This window comes from Tamandua tetradactyla, chromosome 19 (genome assembly GCF_023851605.1).
Source record: "Tamandua tetradactyla isolate mTamTet1 chromosome 19, mTamTet1.pri, whole genome shotgun sequence".
Lineage (NCBI taxonomy): Eukaryota > Metazoa > Chordata > Mammalia > Pilosa > Myrmecophagidae > Tamandua > Tamandua tetradactyla.
In genome coordinates, this window is record NC_135345.1 from 70765300 (window position 1) to 70788722 (window position 23423).

The window sequence follows — 23423 nt, forward strand, 5'->3', positions numbered from 1 at the left end:
GAAGAGTTCTGACAACTTTCTTCTGTCAGGGAGGGGTAGATGTGGGCCTGAAGATATGGATAGGACACTCAGATCAATGGAAAAGGGATGAAATTATAAATCAGGGAAAGGGGCATACAGACTGGGTGGCCCGAGAAGGAAAAAATAAGTTACTGCAAATAGGCCAAGAGAGATGTGTTCCATGGGAAGTGGTGGCAATGCCACCCACTTTTTTTGACCCAGCAGCAACCTGAAAGGAAAACACCTTTGTCCAGGTGATGCAGGGAATATTGACCTATCATCTGATCCCTCACTTTCTCTCTCCTCTTTCCCAAGCTCAGATCGACACTCAAGGAGTTGATTTTCCCTGCTTCATGTTTGAACTAACACTAGAAGTCTTTCATTTATGCCCTGCCTCCAAAATAATGGCACATCCATTGACTGTGCACTCTTTCTATACCTCTGGACAACTTGTTGGGGTGCAGTAACTCCCAATGCAATGAAACTGACAAAGGGCTCAATCATCTTTTCAATTTATTCACCAATGTACATGTCATATGCAATCTGTCAGCTACCCTGGCTGATATTGCTGAGTTTGCAGCATAAGTCCTTCAGACTCAGAAAAATCAAAAGACTCTCTAGCCAATGTAGTATCTGATAACTGCATTGCCTTAGGCTTCTTCCTAGACCAGCAGGGGTACATGTGCTGTTGGTAACACCTCCTTCTATGCATGGATTAATATCTCAGTGGAAGTAGAACAGAAGGTGACTAAAATTTAATGGCAAGCCCAATGGCTTCAAAGTGTACAAAGAGATTCTCTTCGGGACCGTGTCAGCTTCTCCCAGGTGTTAGGGGAGTATGGATACAACCATTGCTTCAGACAGGCCTGATCTCCCAGCGTGGAGTAATGGTATGCATAGGTGAAGCCCTCCTGTTGTGCTGCTTCTGCTGATGTTCCCAAACCTTTACTGTCAACATTGTTGAGACCCAAGGCTGGCAGGCTCCGGCCCGTCTCCACCTTCATATCTGAGGTGGGGGTGGACTTATGTTCTGGAAGATAACGTGGAGGAGTAGGTTCGGCCTGGGGTGGACTGCTGGGAAAGTCACAGACACTCATAGCAGCCACCACCCAGCCCTCACATACCCCTGCCTCTTCTATTATGTGAGATGTTTCTACCTGTTTTCATTCCACAATCTAAGGGACTGTTAGGTCTAATGAAAAGGCCCGATCAAATTTTAAACCCAGAAATTAGAACAAGTTGCTCTAGATGCTAAGCAAGGTGGGAATTCTCACCATCCCCCCCAGGGTGAGTAAACACCCCACCCTTAGCAGCACAGGTTTTTCTTTCTTCTCCAACATGAAGTGGGGCACGTGGAGCTGCTATTGACTAATCTCAACCTGAGTAGTCTGGCCACCCCTGCAGACCAGAGATGATGAAGTTTCTTTCCCTGCTCTTCTGGACCCTTTTTACTACATAACAAGGAAATCAATTGTGGAAAGTTTCTGTTGTGCCCTGAGCCTCTGTTTCCACTAAGCACTGTGTAGTAACTTGGTCCACAATCACTATAAAAATATTTTAGTAAGAGCAAGTGTATTTTGTGTAATAAATTAATAAATAATACATTCTAAGTTATTTCATATTTATTTCCTCTTAATTTCTATTTATATGTGTTTCACTGAGTTCAAAATATATTAGCACATCATACATGTGTATAATTTACAGAGAAATAAACATGTATATATTATTGGGGTATGCTCAGAACTTTTTCCTGTAATGGTGAGTGAACATTAAAATTCAGTGACTGCTAGAATAGAGCATCAAATAAGAATGAGATTTGAGAATATGCGCTATTTTCCACTGCAGGAAAACAAGGAAAATTTTCAGTTATCTTTGTAAATATAATCACATTTGGATGAGATAGAAGTGATGAGGTATGAATAACATGGAATGGCGAGGATTTGAGGATATGAAAGAGGCAGAATAAGCTTGTTATAGATCATGGGAGCCCACTAATTACTGAGTCTGTTAAAAAGGAAAGGGATAAGAAATCAAGCAATCCCTTCTCTGTGCTTTTACTGAATATTTGACAATATTCTATGTGCATAATTACTCTCTCTGCTAGTTTACATGTCAGTAAAATTGGGAAAAATTAGAATACCTATCTTAAAAACTGAATGAAGATCAGTTAACATGAATCCATGTAAAATGTGTAGCAGTGTTCAGCATATAATAAGCTCTTAAATATATCAGATATAAGTATAGTGGCTGTCTCTAATGCTCTCCTTACAATTACTCCTCTGTAATTTTTTTCTCCCTAACTTAAAGTTCTTTGAATTCAGGATCCCTGTTTTATTATTGGTTATTCCTAAGGCACCTTATTTATACATAGGTGATATCTAATACATTTTGATTACTTTGATATTATGATAAATAACAGTCCATTGATTTTTGTCTTTAACAGTAGATAATGAATTATTTTTCTGACAATAGTTCAGAAACATATTTATTGATTACATTTTAATATTATTTTATATCTTTAACATTTAAATTATAACAGTAGAAGACATGATTAGCAAATCCGAAAGTTCGTCTATAGTAAACCATTTTAAGGCAATAAATTTCATTGAACTCTTTGCACAAAAAAGAAAAATTGGTCTTATAATACACTGGTATCATTATAAACGTATAGCAGAGAAGTTATAGTCTTTTAGTGAGAAATTGGGTTCAAATCCATCTCGGGATCTCCCCTAAATATCTTCTCTGTAAGGATGATGACCCAGAACTTATCTTTCTTTGAAGTAAAAAATAATAAAGTAGGTAACTTTGTAGCTTTCAAAACTTCATTCCAGGATTTAATTTTTAAGGAAACCAAAATATTGTGGGAAGGTACTTAAAATCATATTGGATTTTCCTAGGCATATTTTGAAATTCTTTGACTATTCTATTAAAAATCACTAAGTAATTAAGGAAATATCACATACAGAATTTATTTTCACTAAATGCTTGAAGTGATTCTTTTCTTTTTGTTTAGGTGCCAGCTAAAAGAATTGGAGAAAAAGCAGGTATTACTCAGATCTCTGATCGAAACTTTAAGGTAGACCCACTCATTTTCTTTTCATAATCTTCTTCAAATCTCTCATACTGGGCTACAGTGAATTGATTCTTCCAGTCTCCTGAAATACCTGAAATGAAAAAATAAAAATAGAACTATGAGATTATAGATCAGTTTTGAGTGAAATTACTTGAGTTGTATTTTTAAACTTTTAATGTTAGAGTGTTATACATACTCCATAGTAGTCTTCCTCACCTCCTACTACCTCTTCCAGATGCCTGGACGTTCCTAGCATTACAATGATTTCTATGGATTTTTTTCAGTATCAAATATTTTAAAAAGTATACCTAAATAGTTTTGAGAAATGTCACTGGGATAAAATCCAATTTCTCAAAATTCTGATTCTTTGGTTTTAAGAGCCTTGCTGACAAATGATACAGAGCATTTTTCAGTCATTTTAAACTATATTTTCTAAAGTCTGATATTAATTTCTGTCTTGAAAAAAGTTCTATGACTAAATAAGATTAGGAATATCTGAGTTACGTGTAATTAAGCAAATTTATTTACTATAGGATTGTTCAAAGTCTTCAATATAGTAACCATATAAAAATATTGTTAAAAGGATATAGAATACAGCATTTTCAATGAACTTTTGATAAATTAATGCCATTTTCAAAAAACCTCACACAAATTTACCTAGAAGAAACATTTAGAAATCCAGCTTCAGGGAAAAAGAGAAGATATATCAAAATAATTTTGTGAGTTGGACTCAGGGTTCCTCAACCTTGACAATTCATTTTAATTATATATCTCAGATTTTGAAATTTGGGTCAGACAATTCTGGTGAGAGGCAGGACTGTTCTGTGCATTGTAGAATATTTAGCAGCATGCCTCCCCCATCAGATGCCAGGGGCATTTCCCCAGTTTTAACATCAAAAATGTTTCCAGGTTACCAAGGACTGGGAGTTGGGGAAATGGGGAGTTATTGCTTAAGTATTTCAGAGTTTCTGTTTCAGGTGATGAAAAATTGGAGTTAATGGATTTTGGTGGTAGATAGCACAAGATTATGACTGTAATTAACACACTGAATTGTATACTTGAAAGTGGTTAAAATGGAAAATGTTGAGTTGCATAAATATATTACTATAACAAAAAGATGGAAAATAAAGTCTCCAGACATTGCCAATGTCCCCCGGGAGGCAAAAATTAAACTTGGTTTTATTTTCAGCAAGATTTATCTATAACACATTCCTTAACTTTCTAAAAATCTCTAGGACCTCCTTAGATAAAATTAAAATTGCCTTTAATTTTTCCTTTGTAGATTCTCACTAGAATCTATCTCTCAAAAACTGCCTTACATTATATTACCGTCAATAATTATTCACTCCTGACTTCACTTTAAGATTTTACATATTTGTCCATTGTGTGCTGTGCCCATTTGTCCTTGCCTTATTAACTTTGAGCTTGTTTTTTAAAATGATTTCGCAGATGGAATTTGAGTATGTGTAATCTGCTGGTTTGAAAGGATGTATGTCCCCTAGAAAAGCCATGTTTTAATATAAATCCCATTTATAAAGGCAGAATAATCCCTATTCAATACTGTATGTTTGAAACTGTAATCAGATCATCTCCCTGGAGGTGTGATTTACTCAAGAGTGGTTGTTAAGTTGGATTAGGTGACAACATGTCTCCACGCATTTGGGTGGATCTTGAACAAGTTTCTAGAGTCCTATAAAAGAGGAAACATTTGGGAGAATGAGGGAGATTCAGAGACAGCTGAACAGAATGACATAGCCACGAGAATCAGAGTTCACCAGCCAGTGACCTTTGGAGATGAAGAAGGAACATGCCTCCCAGGGAGCTTCATGAAACAGAAAACCAGGAGAAGAAGCTAGCAGATGACACTGTGTTCACCATGTGCCTTTCCAGATGAGAGAGAAACTCTGATTGTGTTCGCCATGTGCCTTCTCACTTGAAAAAGAAACCCTGAACTTCATCGGCCTTCTTGAACCAAGGTATCTTTTCTTGGATGTCTTAGATTGGACATTCCTATAGACTTGCTTTAATTGGGACATTTTCTCAGCCTTAGAACTGTAAACTAGCAACTTATTAAATTCCCCTTTTTAAAAGCCATTCTGTTTCTGGTATATTGCATTCCAGCAGCTAGCAAACTAGAACATGCAACATGTGCCACATCTGAGCAAAAACTTTGAAAGACATTGCAAGAATAAGAGCCAGTTCTCTTCTTCTTCCTCTTTACTGTATTGGGCATGTCCCACATAAGAGCAGTTCTTTAAGCCTGGATTTTCAAAAGGGAAAAAAATGAGGAGATGAGCTCAAGAAAGTTAAGCAAAACTGAACAGAGGCAGAGAGAGTTGAACAAATATGCATAGCCATCACTGACCAGCATCCACCAACATGTAATAAATGGAAAATGAATTGTATGGTTTTAAGTCTCTGAATTCTAGGGTATATTTATTATATGCAAAGCTGAGAAATCATACACTACCAGGACATCTCTCTCTCTCTCTCTCTCTCTCTCTCTCTCTCTCTCTCTCTCTCTCTCTCTCTCTCTCTCTCATAAACAATTCAGTTCAATACATATTGTTTAAAGACCTATTTTGTGCAAGATGATATACATTGAGTTCAAGGCTAAGGGTACAATGATGTACAAAATCACAGCAGTAACCTCAAAGAGTTGACATTCTCCCTTATTAGTCTGCCATATGTCACTTAAGCTACTATCTAGCACTGCAAAAGTTTTAAGGAAGATGCCTGAAAATGTAGAGCTGTGTTCCAGTAGCCATGTTTCTTGAAGATGATTGCATAATGATACACCTTTCACAATGTGACTGTGTGATTGTGAAAACTGTGTCTGATGCTTCTTTTATCTACCTTATAGACAGATGAGTAAACATATGGATCAAAAATTGTTAAAATAAATTTAGTAGATAGAAATGTTAGTGATCAATGAAAGGGAGGGGTATGGGGCATGGTATACATGAATTTTTTTTCTGTTTTCTTTTTATTCCTTTTTCTGAATTGATGCAAATGTTCTAAGAAATGATCATGATGATGAATATACAACTATGTGATGATATTGTGAATTACTGATTATATATGTAGAATGGAATGATCAATGGTATGAATGTTTATGTTTGTATGTTGGTACATTTAATAAATAAAATAAATTAAAAAATGATTATAGCTAAATTATCAAATGACATTAAAATGATTAATGTTCTAAAAAAAGTTTTAAGGAAGATGAAGAAGATCTATTTCATTCACAATAGTGACAGTCATCCTTTGACATAGTCACGGATACTAATATTGGAAAAGTCACAGATACACAGTGACAGTGGGCATCTCCCAGTCCTCACCTACCCCCCACCTCTTTTTCTGTTGTGTACCAATGTGTTAGTCTATATCCAATCCACAACCTGCAGGAAGGTGTTAGGTGTAAAGAAAGGACAAGACTGGGCCTTAAATCTGGAAACTAAGAACAGGCAACCCAAGCTGTGGCTGGCCTCCAAGGGGACCTGCCATCACCGACCCTGAATGGAGCTGCTGGTCTCGAGAGACCAGCCATGATGGAATGTCTTCCCCTGCTCTTTTGGACCCATTGTGCTGTCTGTTTAAGTAATAAATCTGCCATTTGCTTAAAGTTTCTATTTTGTCTGAGGCTGTGTTCCCATTATGTACCATATAGCAACTTGCTCCACACCAACAAGGCACAGGTTATTGAGTAAACATTTCTCATTAGAAGGCTTAGCTCATTAGAAGAAATAGATTTTGTTTCCTCTAATATATATATTTTTTCATTTTTCTGTCCCCAGCAAACACAATCTCTTTCCATTTCCTACAATTTCACTTTCATCTGTCCATCCATGTTCTTCATGATGTGATTAGAAGCTGTACAAAACTTGCTACATGACATCCTCACCCTTTCTCATGAAGGGAGACACAGAATGGTCCATTTCATTGGCTGACACGGTGGTATAATTTGCACTGGGGTTCCGTTTCATCACATCGAAAGAGCTATGATAGAGGATTTTATCCATGATTTCTTCTGGCAGGTCCTTCTCTAGGAACTTTAATAACTTCTGAAGTTCACCCTTTGGATCCTAAAGAAGTCAGAAAGAAAAAGGTTCATTTCAGACAGATTTATTAATTAACAGGTAAAGCATTTAATAGTGTTCTATTTATGCAAATATAGTATATGAAATAATTTTATATATCATGTGCATTTTAAAACTTCACTTTCTTATGTACATAACCCATCCTTAGTTAACCAAGTAAATTCTCTGTAAGTGGATAATAGAAATGAAAAGACAAGATGGTCCAAGGAAGACAAGATAGATGCCAGTACTGTTGTGGAGCATAGTATTAGTAAAGTAGATGGATATAAGATCTATTTCGGGAGCATAACTGATAGGATGGTAAATCAGCTATATTTGTTCACCTTGGAGTAAAGCAAAGTGTGAAGCAAAGTAGAAGAATCTTAGATTTCCTTCCAGAATCAAGGAAAAAATAACTCACCCTAGCCTCTTACCTCCTTCATGTCTTCATAGAACAGGTAAAGGATCTGATAGTCTTTCCTCTTCTCCCACCACCCTTTTACATGGTCATACCAGGAACCAAAGCACACTGAATTGAAAGATAAAATGTTTCCAAATTCTAACTATTTACATAAAGTAAAGAATTGTTAAATGTCATCCCAAGTTATCATTATCAATACATACTTAATCGATATCTTTTAGTTCAAGAAAGAGGAATGCTAAATATAAGTACATGAGATAATCCCTTTTTTCATTGAATTTATAATCTATTTGGAAAGGAAGAAATACTTCTAATAAATAGAACTAAAATTTCAGGAGCAAGGTTTTAGGTAATGGGTAATGAAGATAATAAGTGGTCTGGAGGTTTGCAGGAGAGGGAGAGAAAATCATAGAGATGGGGTGGTTAAAAAATGCTGTGGAGAAAGAAGAGTATATTTTGATCTAAGAAAAATAGGGCATTTAAAATGATGAGAATGACGATGACATTCTATACACAGAGAATAGTCCAAGTAACCGCAGAAGTAAAACAATGTCAGAAATGTAAGATATGTGTGGGATGTATTTGCTTCAAGAAGAGGGCTTTTATAGGTGAATATTGGGAATTAAACTTGTAGATGTAAAGTGATATATATATATCTCCTTCTTTGTAATTGGGGATACTGTTTTTTTGGTTTTTGGTGTTTTTTTTTTTTTCTTTTAGCAATCAGATGCCATTAAAGATAGTTTTAAGGAGTGGCGATATGGGTAAAATGCTCTGGGAGAGCCGGCTAACATCAGTGTTACGGAAATCAGTGCTAAATGATATGACTTCTTAGATGAAAACTTGAGGATTTTGTGCTTAGAACGGGTTCATCTTAAAAGTGTCTTGCTATCGGGAAATAGTGCTGAAGATTTTTCTGGAAGAGAGGAAATGGACACACATTACATTGTATTCCTCAAACACTTTTAACAACTGGGATTAGATCAGAATATATTTCTGAGAATGTATTCTAATTTATAATCCTACATTTTGTCTCTCCACTCTCTGATCCATATAGTATATTTCTTCCAATGAGTATATTGAAATCTCTACTTCTTTCAAGAACTTGCAAAGTTCTAACATTCTTTTTGCATTGAGTTGAGTTCATACTTACATTTTAGCCTTTCATAATCTAAAACAACGATCATATGCTCTTCAAATCTATATCTCCAGCAGAAAGGCATTTTTAGGGCTTTAATGTACAGAAACCCCATTAAGACATGATTGAAGTTAGGTCATAAAGGCCCAAAGTTGAAGCAAACACAATGGAAACAAAGAATTTCAGTTATTATAGTAATAAGAAATCTAAAAGGTATAATTTGAGATTTAATATGATAATTGATGTCGAGAAACAATTTCAAAAGGTTTTGTTTCTCACAACACCAGAAAGATGTTGGCAACACTGATGAAAAAGAGGTATTTAAAAAGCAAAGTTAGAGATACTTTATAAAACTTATATAGGCTTTATAAGACTTATCTACATACAAGTTTTAAATATGCTAAACTTGCCAAATAGATTTTCAAAGTGTGTATAACTTGTAAGCATTCAAATACTTCATCTAATGCTTACATGGTGCCCCAGTTTGAAAGGATGTATGTACACTAGAGAAGCCATTTCAATCCTAATCCCATTGTGTAAAGGCAGCTGTTTCTTCTAATCTTTATTCAGTATTATATGTTTGAAACTTTAATTAGATCATCTCCCTGGAGATGTGACTCAATCAAGAGTGGCTGTTAAACTGGATTAGTTGGAGATGTGTCTCCACCCATTCCAATTGTGTCTTGATTACTTTATGGGAATCCTATAAAAAAGGAAGCATTTTGGAGAAAGGAGGAGATTCTGAAAGAGCAGAGAATGACATAGCCATGAGAAGCAGACACTCCATCAGCCAGTGACCTTTGAAGATGAAGAAGGAAAACGCCTCCTGGGAGCTTCATGTAACAGGAAGCCAGGAGAGAAAGCTAGCAGATGATGCTGTGTTCACCATGTGCCCTTCCAGCTGAGAGAGAAGCCCTGACTGTGTTCACCATGTGCCTTCTCACTTGAGAGAGAAACTGTGAACTTCCTCGGCCTTCTTGAACCAAGGTATCTTTCTCTGGATGCTTGAGATTGGACATTTCTGTAGATTTGTTTTAATTGGAACATTTTTTCGGCCTTACAACTGTAAACTTGCAACTTATTAAATTCCCCTTTTTAAAAGCCATTCTGTTTCTGGTATATTGCATTCTGGCAGTTAGCAAACTAGAACACATGGGAAGTCAGGAAGTAAAATGTCCATTTGGATATAATCAGTAGAGTTATACTCTAAATGTAGGTTTAAATCTGTTTCTCTGAAGAAGAAAACACAGGTAGAAAAGTGGAACATTGAGGATAAAGCCCTCACTCAAGAATTTTGACAATTCATATAATAAAAGTGAAAGAAAGGTAGAAAAAATATAATCCAAGTAATAGGTATAAAATTTAAATAATACAATGTCATGGATGCTAAGAGAGGAAAGCATTTGAATAAATTGGCAGGAGACACTGAGCCTTTAGGAAACAGAGACTAAGCACTGGGAAATCCATGTGTCAAGTATTCCCCATAAGTTACAATCCTTTAGGCTATCTTCTTCACAATGCATTAATAAAGTCTTGAACACATATTAAGTTTGTAATAAGCACAAGATTTCTATTTAAACTTTATAATCCACCTGAAAAAATCTCTCTCATTATGGAATTTGATGATTAAAGGAAGAGTTAGACCCACCCTTCCCAGACATGAATTTGTCCAGGAACTCCTCCCAGGTGCCAGGCTCTGGGTGCATTTTTGCCATCTGGTAGAAATAATAGTAAGAGACAGCCACATCTTTGGCATTCCGAGCCACATAAATCATCTGTGGAGAGACACAGAAAAATCATCATTTTGTTTACATTACTTAATAGTTTGTAGATATTTGCTTGCCTTGACAGAATGCTTATTTTCTCTTTTTTATTTTCTAATATAGGCATTTATAACTATATTCTAACATAGATTATTCTCAAGTATACATTGTTTTAACAAAGCGAGCGCTCATCTCTCACATTCCACATTTTTCTTTAGTGTTTGAAAACAGGTGTATCTCTTCAAACATGAAAAACCAATATAAGAAGAATTAGAATAAATATTAAATTAATTGAATAGTATTATCCTTATATTTAGAATACTTTTCTGTATCACAAACTAAAATTAATAATTAAAATGAAGAAACAAATCACAAAAATGCTCATGCCTGATGTTTTATTAAAGATAAACCAGTACTTAGATAAATTTAAAGTAAAAATTCCATATCTTTCATTCCGTCTATGATCATACCTACATAATAATAGCTATATAATAATAATTTTTATTTATAGTGACCTGTGTAAGATTAGAATTTATTTTATGAATGAAGCCCTCAAGTCGGCTTAAGGGCTGAAATTTTGAACATATTTCTCAATAGAAATGATCTTGTTATGCTTCATTGGTAATTAGATTTTCAGGCAAGTCCATTAAAATTCATTAAACCCATCTCTCTTGTAGTAAACCTAATAATACTGAGGACCCAGCCATCCATGCAGCAAATATATTTCTAAGGAAAAATGCACTCAGGAAAATATCTCCTTTCATCTATGTAGGATCAAAATTTACTCCTATTCTCCCAACAGATAGACAAAGGAAATGGTGACTTTCCTGTTCTCAAGTCACTGGTATTAGTTCTTATAGTCTGGGACAAGAATGTAGTAAAGAAGGCAGTTGACAGAAAGGGACATCTCAAAAACTTGTGCACAGAGTTCTAAGTGTTAAGATTCTCTTGCAGACGTAACTTCTTGAGAAAATATTAAACCCTATAAATGCTCCCCATTACTCCATATTCCAATATAAATTCTAGTAATGCACCAAGTATTTTTTTTCAATCATTATTACCTGCAATTTCCTTACAAAATTCTGCTTCCCTTTTACTTCAGTGTAGAAGTGACCTTCACCTAATTAGTTATTCAGGTTAAGTAAAACCACAGTGAGAAGCCACCTGCACGGCTAAAATTAAGAGTGACTTTTGGCGTTAGGGAGGATGTGGTGCAGCTTGAATTCTCATTCACTGCCACTCAAAGTGTAAATTTGTGCAAATTATTTGGGAAGTTGTTTGAAATCATCTCTAAAACTGAACAAATGAACTAAGATCCAGTCATTCCATCTCAAGCTATACCGAAGTGTGTATATATATAAGAGCAATAAAGCTCGTGTATAAGATTGTTCATAGCAGGACTATTTTACTAACTGACAAGTTGCAATAACCCAACTATCCATCACTAGTTCAACGGATAAGTGAGTTGTGGAATATCCACATCCACCTAATTGAATGCTCTACCATCAGTGGTTCTCAGACATTAGCATGAATCAGATGAAGTTCTTGTCAAAATTCAGATTGCTGGGAATCCTCTCCCCAGAGTTTCTGCCTTGATAGGTCCGAAATGAGAGCTGAAAATTTGCATATCTAACAAGCTCTCAAGTCATAATGCTTCTGTTGGTCAGAGAAAAGCAAACCAAAAAAACAAAGGTACAAGCATGATATGGACAGATGTCACAAAAGTAATGTTGAATGAAATAAGTGAAACATTCAAGAGTACATACTTGACTATTATAGGCAAAACCAGTAAACTAAATTATGACAAAGCATTCAAAATAATGGTTACCTTTGTGGATGGGAGTTACATCCTGGAAGTGGGCAGAAAATTGAGCTTGTGGGGTGCTAAGAACATTCTATTTCTTAATATTGGACATTGGTAGTCTATTTCCTGCCTAGAGAATTGGTGTCCAAGCCACTGTTATATACATTGATATTATTTTGATCCCAGGGATACAGGGTTCACTTATTACTTTTACAATGATTTATCCAGAGGCAGCATTATTTTTTCTTGTGTTCCTTCCTACTTAGTAAAAGAAATTGCAAAACAAATAAGGATTGGCTTTCTTTAAAATTTGCTACCTTGCAGTCATTCTTCCAAAATGAAGAAGGGAGAAGTTGGACAGGTAGGTGTGTTTTCACTAATCGAGGCGACTGCATGCTTTTCAACTGTTCAATGCCTAGAAGCCCAAAATATAACAAACGGCATTAAAAATATGGTATCATAAAAGTCAATTACAATATAATCTAAGATTTTTTGAAATTTAATCTGAAATGATAGGCTGTTACTCTAAAAATTTACTATGAGATAAAAATAATAAATACTTTATTATTAGGCTATTTCATTGCCTATGAGTGACAGTAGTTTATTATCTACCTAAGTATCTTTTAAAAATCCTCAAATGTAACACATTGTGGGCATGAAAACAGCAGTGCATCTAAAGTCAAGATGCCCTGATTTTTTCTTCATCTTCCTCTTATTCTCATTTATGACATAGGGAAGTTGAACCAGAGGATTTCAAAATCCCTTTCTTCAAATCCTAAGATCAAATTAAATCATGAAGCTCATACCTGTCTTAAAAATTTTAATGATGCAAAACCATATATCCCCATAATTCCTCTCCTGGAGGCTATAAACATCAACTAACTAGCATTATATATGATTTTATATTCGATAAAACACTGAATTATCTTTATGTAATTATCACACAATACTTTAAATGTTGAAGACTTCCACCCTCTCTATTAAGAAAAATATGCTGCATTGAAATTTTCTCACATGCAGATTTTATTTTTGAATTGAGCAAGAGTTTAAAATAGTTATTCACTTAGCCAGATTGTGACTGTACTATATTATAGATTCATGATTCAACTCTCCAAGCTCTGTCTGTATCATTTTCCAACATACACACTCCAAATATCATGAAAAGATAGGAGGATTTACTCCTGTGCTGAAAAGAAACATTCAGGGAAAATACCATTTTCGATTCCGGGAATTATCAATTCCATGAATGGCACTCGTATGTATATTGCATCCCTTTTACATTTCTCTGCATTCCCATTGTTATAGATCAAATCCAATATTTCACTGATCCAGGTTGTTCCTTAAAAAAAAAATGGGAAGAAGTTCTACACATTTCTGTCTAAAACATTATGAGAAGGGAAATAAGAGGAGAAAAGTTGCATAACTGAAGCAAAAATGTGCTCTTTGCATCCTCCCCCCTTCCCTCTTCTCCTCTTTCCTAAGACTCACCTTTCACTGCCTCGAACACATACATATGTGTTGCATGTGTACAAAACTTGATTGCAATAATTATAAAAACAAGACTTGTATAGGATGTAAAACAGGAAATGTTAAAGGTATAAGTAATGATAATTTCATTATATAAGTAATGATTATGTACTCCCTTGGGTAGAATAAATGGGGAAAGAGAAGTCTGACCACCTTGCAGCCAACTTCAATGAAGGTAACCATCAATTTGGACAATTCCTATTGACACCAAAACAATTACTGGGTTTTAAGAATGATTAGTATACAAGGTGAAATGTTCAACATCCAGTGGAAAAGAGGTGAAGGAAACAGGAAGAACTTTCTAATTTCATTGGTGGTCACCAGTGTGCTCCTCAGACAAAAGAGAACAGATCCTGATAGAGTAGAGTGGAATAAATCACTCTGCTCTTCATGATATTGTGTCTTACCAGGCTTTTGGAGAAATGGATCTAAAGCATGTGAGGATTTAGTGTGCTCCATTGTCAATGATGAGATTTTTGAGGCACTGCTAGAAAATAATTAAACGATGTAGGAGAAAAGCATCTTAACTGTTCCCAACTCTTTCTTTATCAAAAATATAAGGATAGTTCCTAATTTAATAGTTAAGGGTATAACCCAAATATTTAATTAATTAAGCAATTAATCCATTTACACAGCAGCAATTTTTTGAAGAATGACCTACGCATCTTTGCACATTTAGATTTCTTCCAGATATTAAAGTACCTTAGGTATTCTTTTTTTATTTTCTTGTAGACAAAAATTTCCCCTTCCTATCCCTAAATCATGAATACTAGGCAATTTCCCCTACCTTTCTAAACAGACAATAACAGTACCGCAAAAATGGTGAGCCAAAATCAATACTATCTTTCATCTTTTCTTTGCTTAATATGGCTTAGGTTTAAGTACAATGCATAGAAAAAAAGAAATCTGAATTCCAAAATACAATATAATATATTTTACCGTCTCCTAGTAGGTGGCTCAATTGTGGGTCATGATATATGATTGAAAGAAATGGCAATTTCTTATTTAGGATACTTTGCTTGGAAATGTTTGTTTTCTCTGATCTATGGGAAAAGCCACATCATTTAGCTATTTGTATTACTATTCATTTACACTATTATTTAACTATTATGTAATTATAATTAACTATTATACTATTATTTAACCATTATTTACAATGGTATCTTCCAAAGATTATCATAATAGTCTCTTAACAGAATCCTGCTTTAAAATACATCTAAAAATGGCAAAAACTAAAAAAATGCATATTTTCACTAACTAACCTTATTCTAAACTTGTATCTCATCAAGGATCTCTAAGCTTGTATCTCATTTAAAAAATGTAAAGTGGTTTATCACCCTAAATGGTAGAGATTTTATAAACCGCTAAGAGAGCAATGTAAAGTAGTAAGAAAAAAGATTTTTTATCAAAACTTTACTTCTTTTTTATATCCACCAAGGTCTGCATGTTGCATTTCTTTACTTTCTACTATCAGCCCTTTGCTCTCCCTTAATATTTGCTCTCCCTTAATATTTTGAGCACAAAGCTCACTGGCTGAGGAGAAATTCTAAGGAAGATGGCAGAGTGGGGAGCTCTAAGATTTACTTCCCCTTCAGAAAAGTTAGTAGACAGGCGGGAGCCATCTGAAACAACTATTCCAGAGATCCAGAGGTCAGGGTAGCATGGCACAGCATCCAGTGAAGACCAGGAGGAAGAGGCTAAGAAACTGTGAGTAGCTAGCTCACGGCAGCTGCCAGTGTTCATCTCCACACTCAAGGTGGGCCACTTTGGGCCTAGTCCCTGGCTGGCTTGTGTCTGCAGTTGGAGAAGACTATGGAAGTTCTTTTCCCCAAAAACAGGAAGAGGGGAAGAGGGAACATCTACCCTCACTGATCATGGCTTTTGAATGGCAAATTTGGATCACTGGGTCCTGGTTCTGAGGCTGTTGTTTCAGCCTGCCTAGGCAGGGAAGAATGTGGCCATTGATTCAAACCTGCCAAGATAATGAGATACCTAGATATCAGCAAAAATGTGCAAGCCATACTAAGAAACCAGAAGATATGGCCTAGTCAAAGTAACAAATTAAGCTTCAAGGAAGACACAGAATCTGGAACTAATCAAAGATGTTCAAACAAATCTCCAAAATCAACTCAAGGAGATGAAGGAAAATATGGATAAAGAGATAAAGTATATTAAGAAGAGACAGGGGGAGCATAAAGAAGAATTTGAAAATATGAAAAGACAGAGATGATGGGAATTAAAAGCACAAAGGCATGATTAAAATACACTTGAGGCATGCAACAGCAGATTTGAGCAGACAGAAGAAAGAATCAGTGAACTAGAAGAGAACAATCAAAATCTCACAGACAGAAAAAAAAAGAATGGAAACAATAGAGCAAGCTCTTGGGGAACTGAATGATACCTCAAAGCACACAAACATACACATCATGGGTGTCCCAGAAGAAGAAGAGAAGGGGAAAGGGGCCAGAATGAATACTTGAGGAAATATTGGTCAAAAATGCCCCAACTCTTATGAAATGAATAAACATATATGCTCAAGAAGCACAACATGCTCCAAACAACATTTATTAATCCAAACATCAAATGCCAAAGATGAAGAAAGAATCCTGAAAGAAGCAAGAGAAAAGCATTTCATCACATGAAAGGAATCATCAAAAGATTGTGTTAATTTCTCATCAGCAACCATGGAGGTGAGAAGGCAATGGTGTGATATATTTAAGTTCTAGAAGGGAAAAAGTACCAGCCAAAAATTCTTTTTACAGCAAAACTATCCTTCAATAATGAGGGAAAGTTTAAAATAGAGACAAATGGAAACTTAGAGTGTTCTTCAACAGAGACCAACCCAACAAGATATACTAAAGGGAGTTCTGCGACAGAAAAGAAAAGACAGGAGAAAGAGACTTGGATGAGAGTACAGAAATGAAGAGTATCAGTAAGAGTAACTAAAAGGATAGAAAGAGAGACAAAAGTAAGATATGACATATAAAAACCAAGGCATAAGTTCTTCCTTTATGGTAATAATATGGAATGATAATGTATTAAATTCTCCCCAAAAAGACATAGATTGGCATAATGGATGCAAAAGTATGTTTCATCTATATGCTGTCTATGAGAGGCTCACCTTAGACCCAAAGATAAAAATAGGTTTAAAATGGAAGACTGTAAAAACAATATTACATGCAACAGTAACCAAAAGAGTACTGGGGTAACTATACTATCAGACAAAAGAGACTTTAAATGCAAAGCTGTTATAAGAGACAAAAAAAGGACACTATTTATTAATAAAAGCATCAACCACCAAGAAGAAATAACAATCATAAATATTATATGAACCTAATCAGGTTGCACCAAAATACATGTGGCAAACACTGGAAAAACTGAAGGGAGAAACAGACGACCCTACCATAATGGTTGGAGAGTTCTACAAACTACCATCATAAATAGAACATCTAGACAGAGGATCAATACGGAAAGAGAGAACTTGAATAATATGATAAATGAAAAGACAAATAAAGAACTTGGTACCCCAAAACAGCAGAATATATATACTTCTCAAGGGCTCATGGATCATTCTCAAGGTCAGACAAATCGCTATAAATATAAAAAGATGGAAGCTATACAGAGCACTTAATATGACATTATGGAATGAATGTGGTAATCTGTAACAGGGAGGGAACTGAAAAATTCACAAATATAGGGAGGTTAAACAAACGCATTTTAAAAATAATCAGTGGGCCAGGGAAGAAATTGTAAGAGAAATCAGTAATATCTGGGGATGAATGAAAATGAGCATATAAAAACTTATGGGATACAGTGAAAACAGTGCTGAGAGAAAAGTTTATAGCCATTACACCTACATTAAAAAAAAGAAAGACCTAAAATCACTCTAATAGTATACCCATAAGAATGAGTAAAAGAACAGCAAACTAATTCCAAAGCAAGCAGAAGGAAAGAAATAGCAAAGATTAGAGCAAAAATAAATGAAATTGAGAAAAAAAATTGAGAGGATTAACAAAACAAAAAGTTGGTTCTTTGACAAGATCAATAAAATTGACAAATCCTTAGATAGACTGAAAAAAAGAGAGAAGATAAAAATAAATCAAATTAAAAATGAGGGGGTGGGCCACAGTGGCTCAGCAGGCAGAGTTCTTGCCTGCCATGCCAGAGACCCAGGTTTGATTCTTGGTGCCTGCTCATGCCAAAAAAAAAAGAGGGGCAGGGGCACATTGCTACTGACCCCACTGAAATATAATGGATTATAGGTGGATACTATGAACAACTGTATGCCAGCGTATAAAGCAGTTTAAATAATATGAACAAATTCCTAGAAACACATGAACCTCCCTCAGTGACTCAAGAAGAAATAGAATATCTCAATAGACCAATCACAAGTAAAAAGACTGAATCAGTCACCAAAGAATTCCCAACAAAGAAAAACTCAGGACTGTATGGTTTCAAGGTGAATTCTACCAATCATTCCAAGAAGAATTAATACCAATTCTGATATTAATACCAAAGCCAGATAACGATACTACAAGAAAATTATAGACCAATTTCTCTAATGAATATAGATGTAAGAATCCTCATCAAATTTCTTACAAATGAAATCCAACAGCATATTAAAATAATTACAAACCATGATCAAGTGGGTATTATTCCAGGTAAGCAAGGGTGGTTCAACAAAAAGTCAATTGACGTAAAGCACCACATTAACAAATCAAAGGGGAAAAACCATGTGATCATATTGATTGATGCCTAAAAGGCTTTGGACAAAATTCAGCATCCTTTCTTGATAAAAACCTTTCAAAAGGATAGGAAATGCCTTTAACATGAAAAGGCATATATGAAAAACCCACCGCTAACAGTGTACTCAATGGTGAAAGACTAAAAGCTTTCTTCTAAGATTGGGAACAAGACAAGGATCTCATGTCACCACTGTTATACAATAGTGTTATTCAACATTGTACTAGATGGTCTAGTAATAGTGATTAGGCAAGAAAAAGAAATGAAAGGCATCCAAATTGAAAACGAAGAAGTAAAACTTGCACTATTTGCAGATGACATGATTCCATATCCAGTAAGTCTCAAAAAATTTACAACAAAAACCTACCAGAGCTAATAATTGAAATCAGCAAAGAGGTATGAAACAAGATCAATATGCAAAATCATGTAATGTTTCTATACACTATAATGAACAATATGAGGTAAAAATCAAGAAAAAATGCCGTTTACTATAGCAACTAAAAGCATCAAATATCTAGGGGTATATGTATCCAAGGATGTAAAGGACTGGTACACAGAATATACTAAACGTTGCTAAAACAAATTGAAGAAGATGTAAATAAATGGAAGAACAATTTACGTCCATGATTTGGAAGACAATATTTTTAGGATTCAATTCTTCTCAAAATGATTTACAGATTCAATCAGAATTCCAACAGCCTACTTTACAGAAATAGAAAATCCAATTATCAAATTTCTTTGGAAAATAAGGGACCCCAGATACCCAAGAACATCTTGAAAAAGAGGAACAAAGTTGGAGGACTCACATGTCTTGACTTTAAAAAATGTTACAAAGCTGCAGCAGTCAAAATTGCATAATACTGACATAAAGATATGTATCTTGACCAATAGAATTTAATTGAGAGTGCATAAACAGACCATCACATCTATAGCCAATGGATATTTTTCAAGCCTGCCAAGTCCATACAAGTGGGACAGAACAGTCTACTCAAAAAGGGTGCAGGGAAATCTGAATATCCATAGGCAAAAGAATGAAAAACAACTCTTATCTCACACCTTATCAAAGAGTAACTCAAAATGGATCAAATATCCAAACATAAGATCCAGGACCATAAAACTCCAAGAAGAAAACTTAAGGATGCATCTTCAAGATCATTTGGTAGGCAATCATTTATTTTACTTTACACCCAAAACACAACCAAAGAAGAAATTGTAGTGGGACCTCATCAAAATAAAAAAAAAAGCAAAACTTCTGCACTTCAGTGGTCTTTGCAAAGAAAGTGAAAAACAACCCACTCAATTGGAGAAAATATTTGGAAACCACATATCTGATAATGTTATAATATCCAGAATATATTATAAAATTTTACAACTTAACAATAAAAAGGCAAATAACCCAATTTAAGAATTGGGAAAAGACTTTAATAGACATTTTTCCAAATAGGAAATACAAATGGACAGAAAAGTACATGTAAGGATGCTCAACAACACTAGCTGTTTGAGAAATGCAGAACAAAACTACAATGAGCTAACGTTCCATATTTACTAGAATGGCCACTATTGAGAAAACAGAAAACTACAAGTGTTGGGGATTATGTGGAGAAATAGGAATACTTATTCACTTTTGGTAGGAATGTAAAAATGGTACAACCTCTGTGGAATACCGTTGGGTGGTTCCTCGGGAAGCAAAGTATAGAATTGCCTCATGATTCAGCTATCCAGTTGCTAGGTGTATAACCCAGAAGAACTGAAAGCAGGGACCTGAACAGACATTTTCACACTGATGTTCATTGCAGCATTATTCACAGTTGCCAAGGATAACTACCCAAGTGTCCATCAATCAAATAACGGACAAACGTGATACATACATATGATGGGATATTGTTCAGCTGTAAGAAGGAATGAAATTCTGAAGCATGTGACAGCATAGATGAACTATGATGACATTATGTTGAGTGAAATAAGCCAGATACAAAAGACAAGTACTGTATGACCTCACTAAAATGAATTGTATTAAGCAAGCTCATAGAGTTAGAATCTAGAGTATAGATTAGTAGGAGATAGAGTGGAGGTAGCAAATGGGAAACTGATGCTTAATTTGTGCAGCATTTCTATTTAGGCTGATTGTCAATGTTTGGAGGTAGATAGTGGTGATGGTGGCACCTTATTGTGAGCGGAATTAACAGCACTGAATTATGTTTTTGAATGCGGTTGAAAGGGGAAGATTGGGTCATATATTACCAGATTTGGGATAGGTGGCAATCAGAAGGTCATCTGGCCCAGCCTCACATGTGGTTGAAAGGGGAAGTTTGGGTCATATGTTACTAGAAGGAAAGTTAGAAGATAAACATGGGACTATATAACACAGTGACCCCTGTTGTAGACAATGGTTAATAGCACAAATATAAGAATGTCTTTTCATAAATTATAACAGACGCATAACAATATTGCAGGGTGTTTATAATAGGGCAGTATATGGAAAAAATACACACCTAATGTAAATTATGGACTATAACAGCAATATTTGAATATTCATTAACCAATTATAACAAAGGTGGCACACTAATACAAAGTATCAAAATAGGGAGTATATGGGAAAGTTGCATTTCTTATGTGATGTTTCTGTAAATCTACAACTTTTTTGTAAAAAAATTATATTAATGAAAAAAAAAACACTGTGGTAAGTGAAAGAAACCAGACACCAAACACTACATATTGTATGATTCCACTTATATAAAATATAAATGTACATACATTTATTAGAGACAGTATTAGATTAGTGGTTATGTAGGATTTGGGAAGGATAGAGAGGTGACTGCTAAGGAGTATGAGATTTTTCTTTTTGGAGTAATGAAAATATTTTCAAATTGATTATGGTAATGAATGCACAATTTTATGATTATTCTAAAAGCCACTAATTGTATACTTGGGATTGTATGGTGTGTGAATTTATCTCAATAGGACTGCTTTTAGGGTGGGCAATGGTGGCGCAGTGGCAGAGTTCTCTCCTGCCATGCTGGAGACCCGGATTCAATTCCTGGTGTCTGCCTATGCGAAAAAAAAAAAAAAAAAAATCAGTGATCAATATATTTCTTAAAATCTTTTTTTCCTCAAATCTTTTAAGAGTTTTTGTTAGAAGATTTGATGGATTTATGGGCTCAAGTAAATTAATTGGATAAAAGGCAAAAGAAAGCCTTACCTCACATATCCTTTTGCACATCTAGACTCTTTGTTATGATCTTGAGAAAGAAAAACTTGTTGATTCTTATTGAGTTAATGTATATTCTCCTTTCTGAGTGTCTTATATGGAGGTCAGCATATGTTTAGCATATATACAATTTTAATAACTTTTATTTGAATTTTAAAAGATCACAGCATTAATTTCCCCTCAAATAATCTTCCATTCTATTGCTAGCCTTTCAGAACAAGAAAGAGATTGTTCTTATCTAATACAAATAAGTCAGGTTGTTTTTTTTTTAATCATTGTGTCCCTTAATAAATTAAAGCACTCAGGGAAGTCTTAGCTAATAATCTGCAGATCTGTGGGTTTATACAAGTGGATCGTTCATTACTTAATCAGAGCACAGATGAATGAAAAAGACCTACCAGATTTGGGGTAGGTGGCGATCAGAAGGTCATCTGGTCGGGCCTCAAAAGACTCCACCTGGGACCACTCCTGAGCCATGCTCCAAAAGAGGGGCACATCTTGAACATCGACCAACTCCCTCCTGAAGATATCCTGCTGGTCCATTTTTGAGAGACTAGAGTTTAAACAAAGGGTAGGTTGTTGAAAAGTGTGGGTTTTTTAATAGTATTGTTAAAGGAATTGACAAGGGATTGGACAGCTTGTCCATACATTTTTAAAGCAATAGCCAAGTTGTCCGTACGTGTTGAAATCACTCACATGTGCCTAAGACAAGTTATCTGAGATACAAGCTATCTAGACTGTCCTACACACAACTGCTAGAATGTTCTGAAATTCTTTGAAACGGTACCTTGAGTTCCACAAAATCTGCACTTTTGTCAATAATAAATACAATTTTTTAGTTAGCATTTCATTCTTACAAAGCTTGCTTTACAAAAACTTTTTGTTTAATTAATCATGCGTTTTCCTTGTGCAACCTCAGCTTATCTACTTTATCAGCTACCTCTTTCTTGGGAGAAAGCAGAGCGCTTTTGTCTCGGCAGAGAGCATTCTCCCATTTGCAAATTGCCTCCTTTTAATAAATAAACTGTGTCTTTTCTAAATTCTTAAAATTTGTCTTTTATTTGACAGTATCAATCAAATTAAAAAATAAATTAATATTTCAATTGCCACTACTTTAGATTTGGCAGTGTCAGGCCACAGTACTATCATCAGGGGTCATTAAGTCAGTAGAAGAAGAGAAGGTATTTTAAAAACTAACGGTTTTTATTTGAATTCATGTAAATTCATATTTGCTTTTTATATATATTACATAGCATTGACACTTTACATTTGCAAAAAGTACTGGAAACTCCTTCAATATATTCAGTCCCATGATGTCTGTCAACTTCTAAACTCTTGCCTCATCTTCTTTATTTAACAAATTGTTTTTTTAACCTTGCAGCTTGTGCAAGGTTAACATTTCTAACAGGTGAACTAGCAATGGTTTTTTCATCTATGTTCTTCACTATATCAATATCAACGAGAGAAAAATACAAGATAGACAGGGAATCTTTGATTAGCTACCAGGATTAGTGTTAGTTTTTTTATAAGACCAAATTTTGTTGTTACTTATTTTTATCACTTCACTCATAATACTAAAATAAAGTAAATTGTCTTTAAGCTAAAATTAATTAATTAAAAACATCTATTAAACACTACTATTTAATATTTCATAGACATCGTGCACT

General features: G+C 34.8%; 1 protein-coding gene across 3 annotated transcripts in view; it reads right to left on the reverse strand.

Moving 5' to 3' along the window:
- Positions 1 to 2477: 2477 nt before the first annotated feature.
- LOC143663308 (sulfotransferase 1 family member D1) overlaps positions 2478 to 23423 on the reverse strand; it is a 49269-nt gene continuing 28323 nt past the window's right edge. For all 3 annotated transcript variants that reach the window (XM_077137036.1, XM_077137037.1, XM_077137035.1), the window contains exons 2-8: positions 22155 to 22309; positions 13492 to 13617; positions 12596 to 12693; positions 10360 to 10486; positions 7587 to 7681; positions 6978 to 7158; positions 2478 to 3164 (exon numbers count right to left, since the gene is read on the reverse strand). In XM_077137036.1, coding sequence (XP_076993151.1) covers positions 3052 to 3164; positions 6978 to 7158; positions 7587 to 7681; positions 10360 to 10486; positions 12596 to 12693; positions 13492 to 13617; positions 22155 to 22299 — 885 coding nt within the window. In that variant the 5' untranslated portion in view covers positions 22300 to 22309 and the 3' untranslated portion in view covers positions 2478 to 3051. The remainder of the gene's footprint in view (positions 3165 to 6977; positions 7159 to 7586; positions 7682 to 10359; positions 10487 to 12595; positions 12694 to 13491; positions 13618 to 22154; positions 22310 to 23423) is intronic.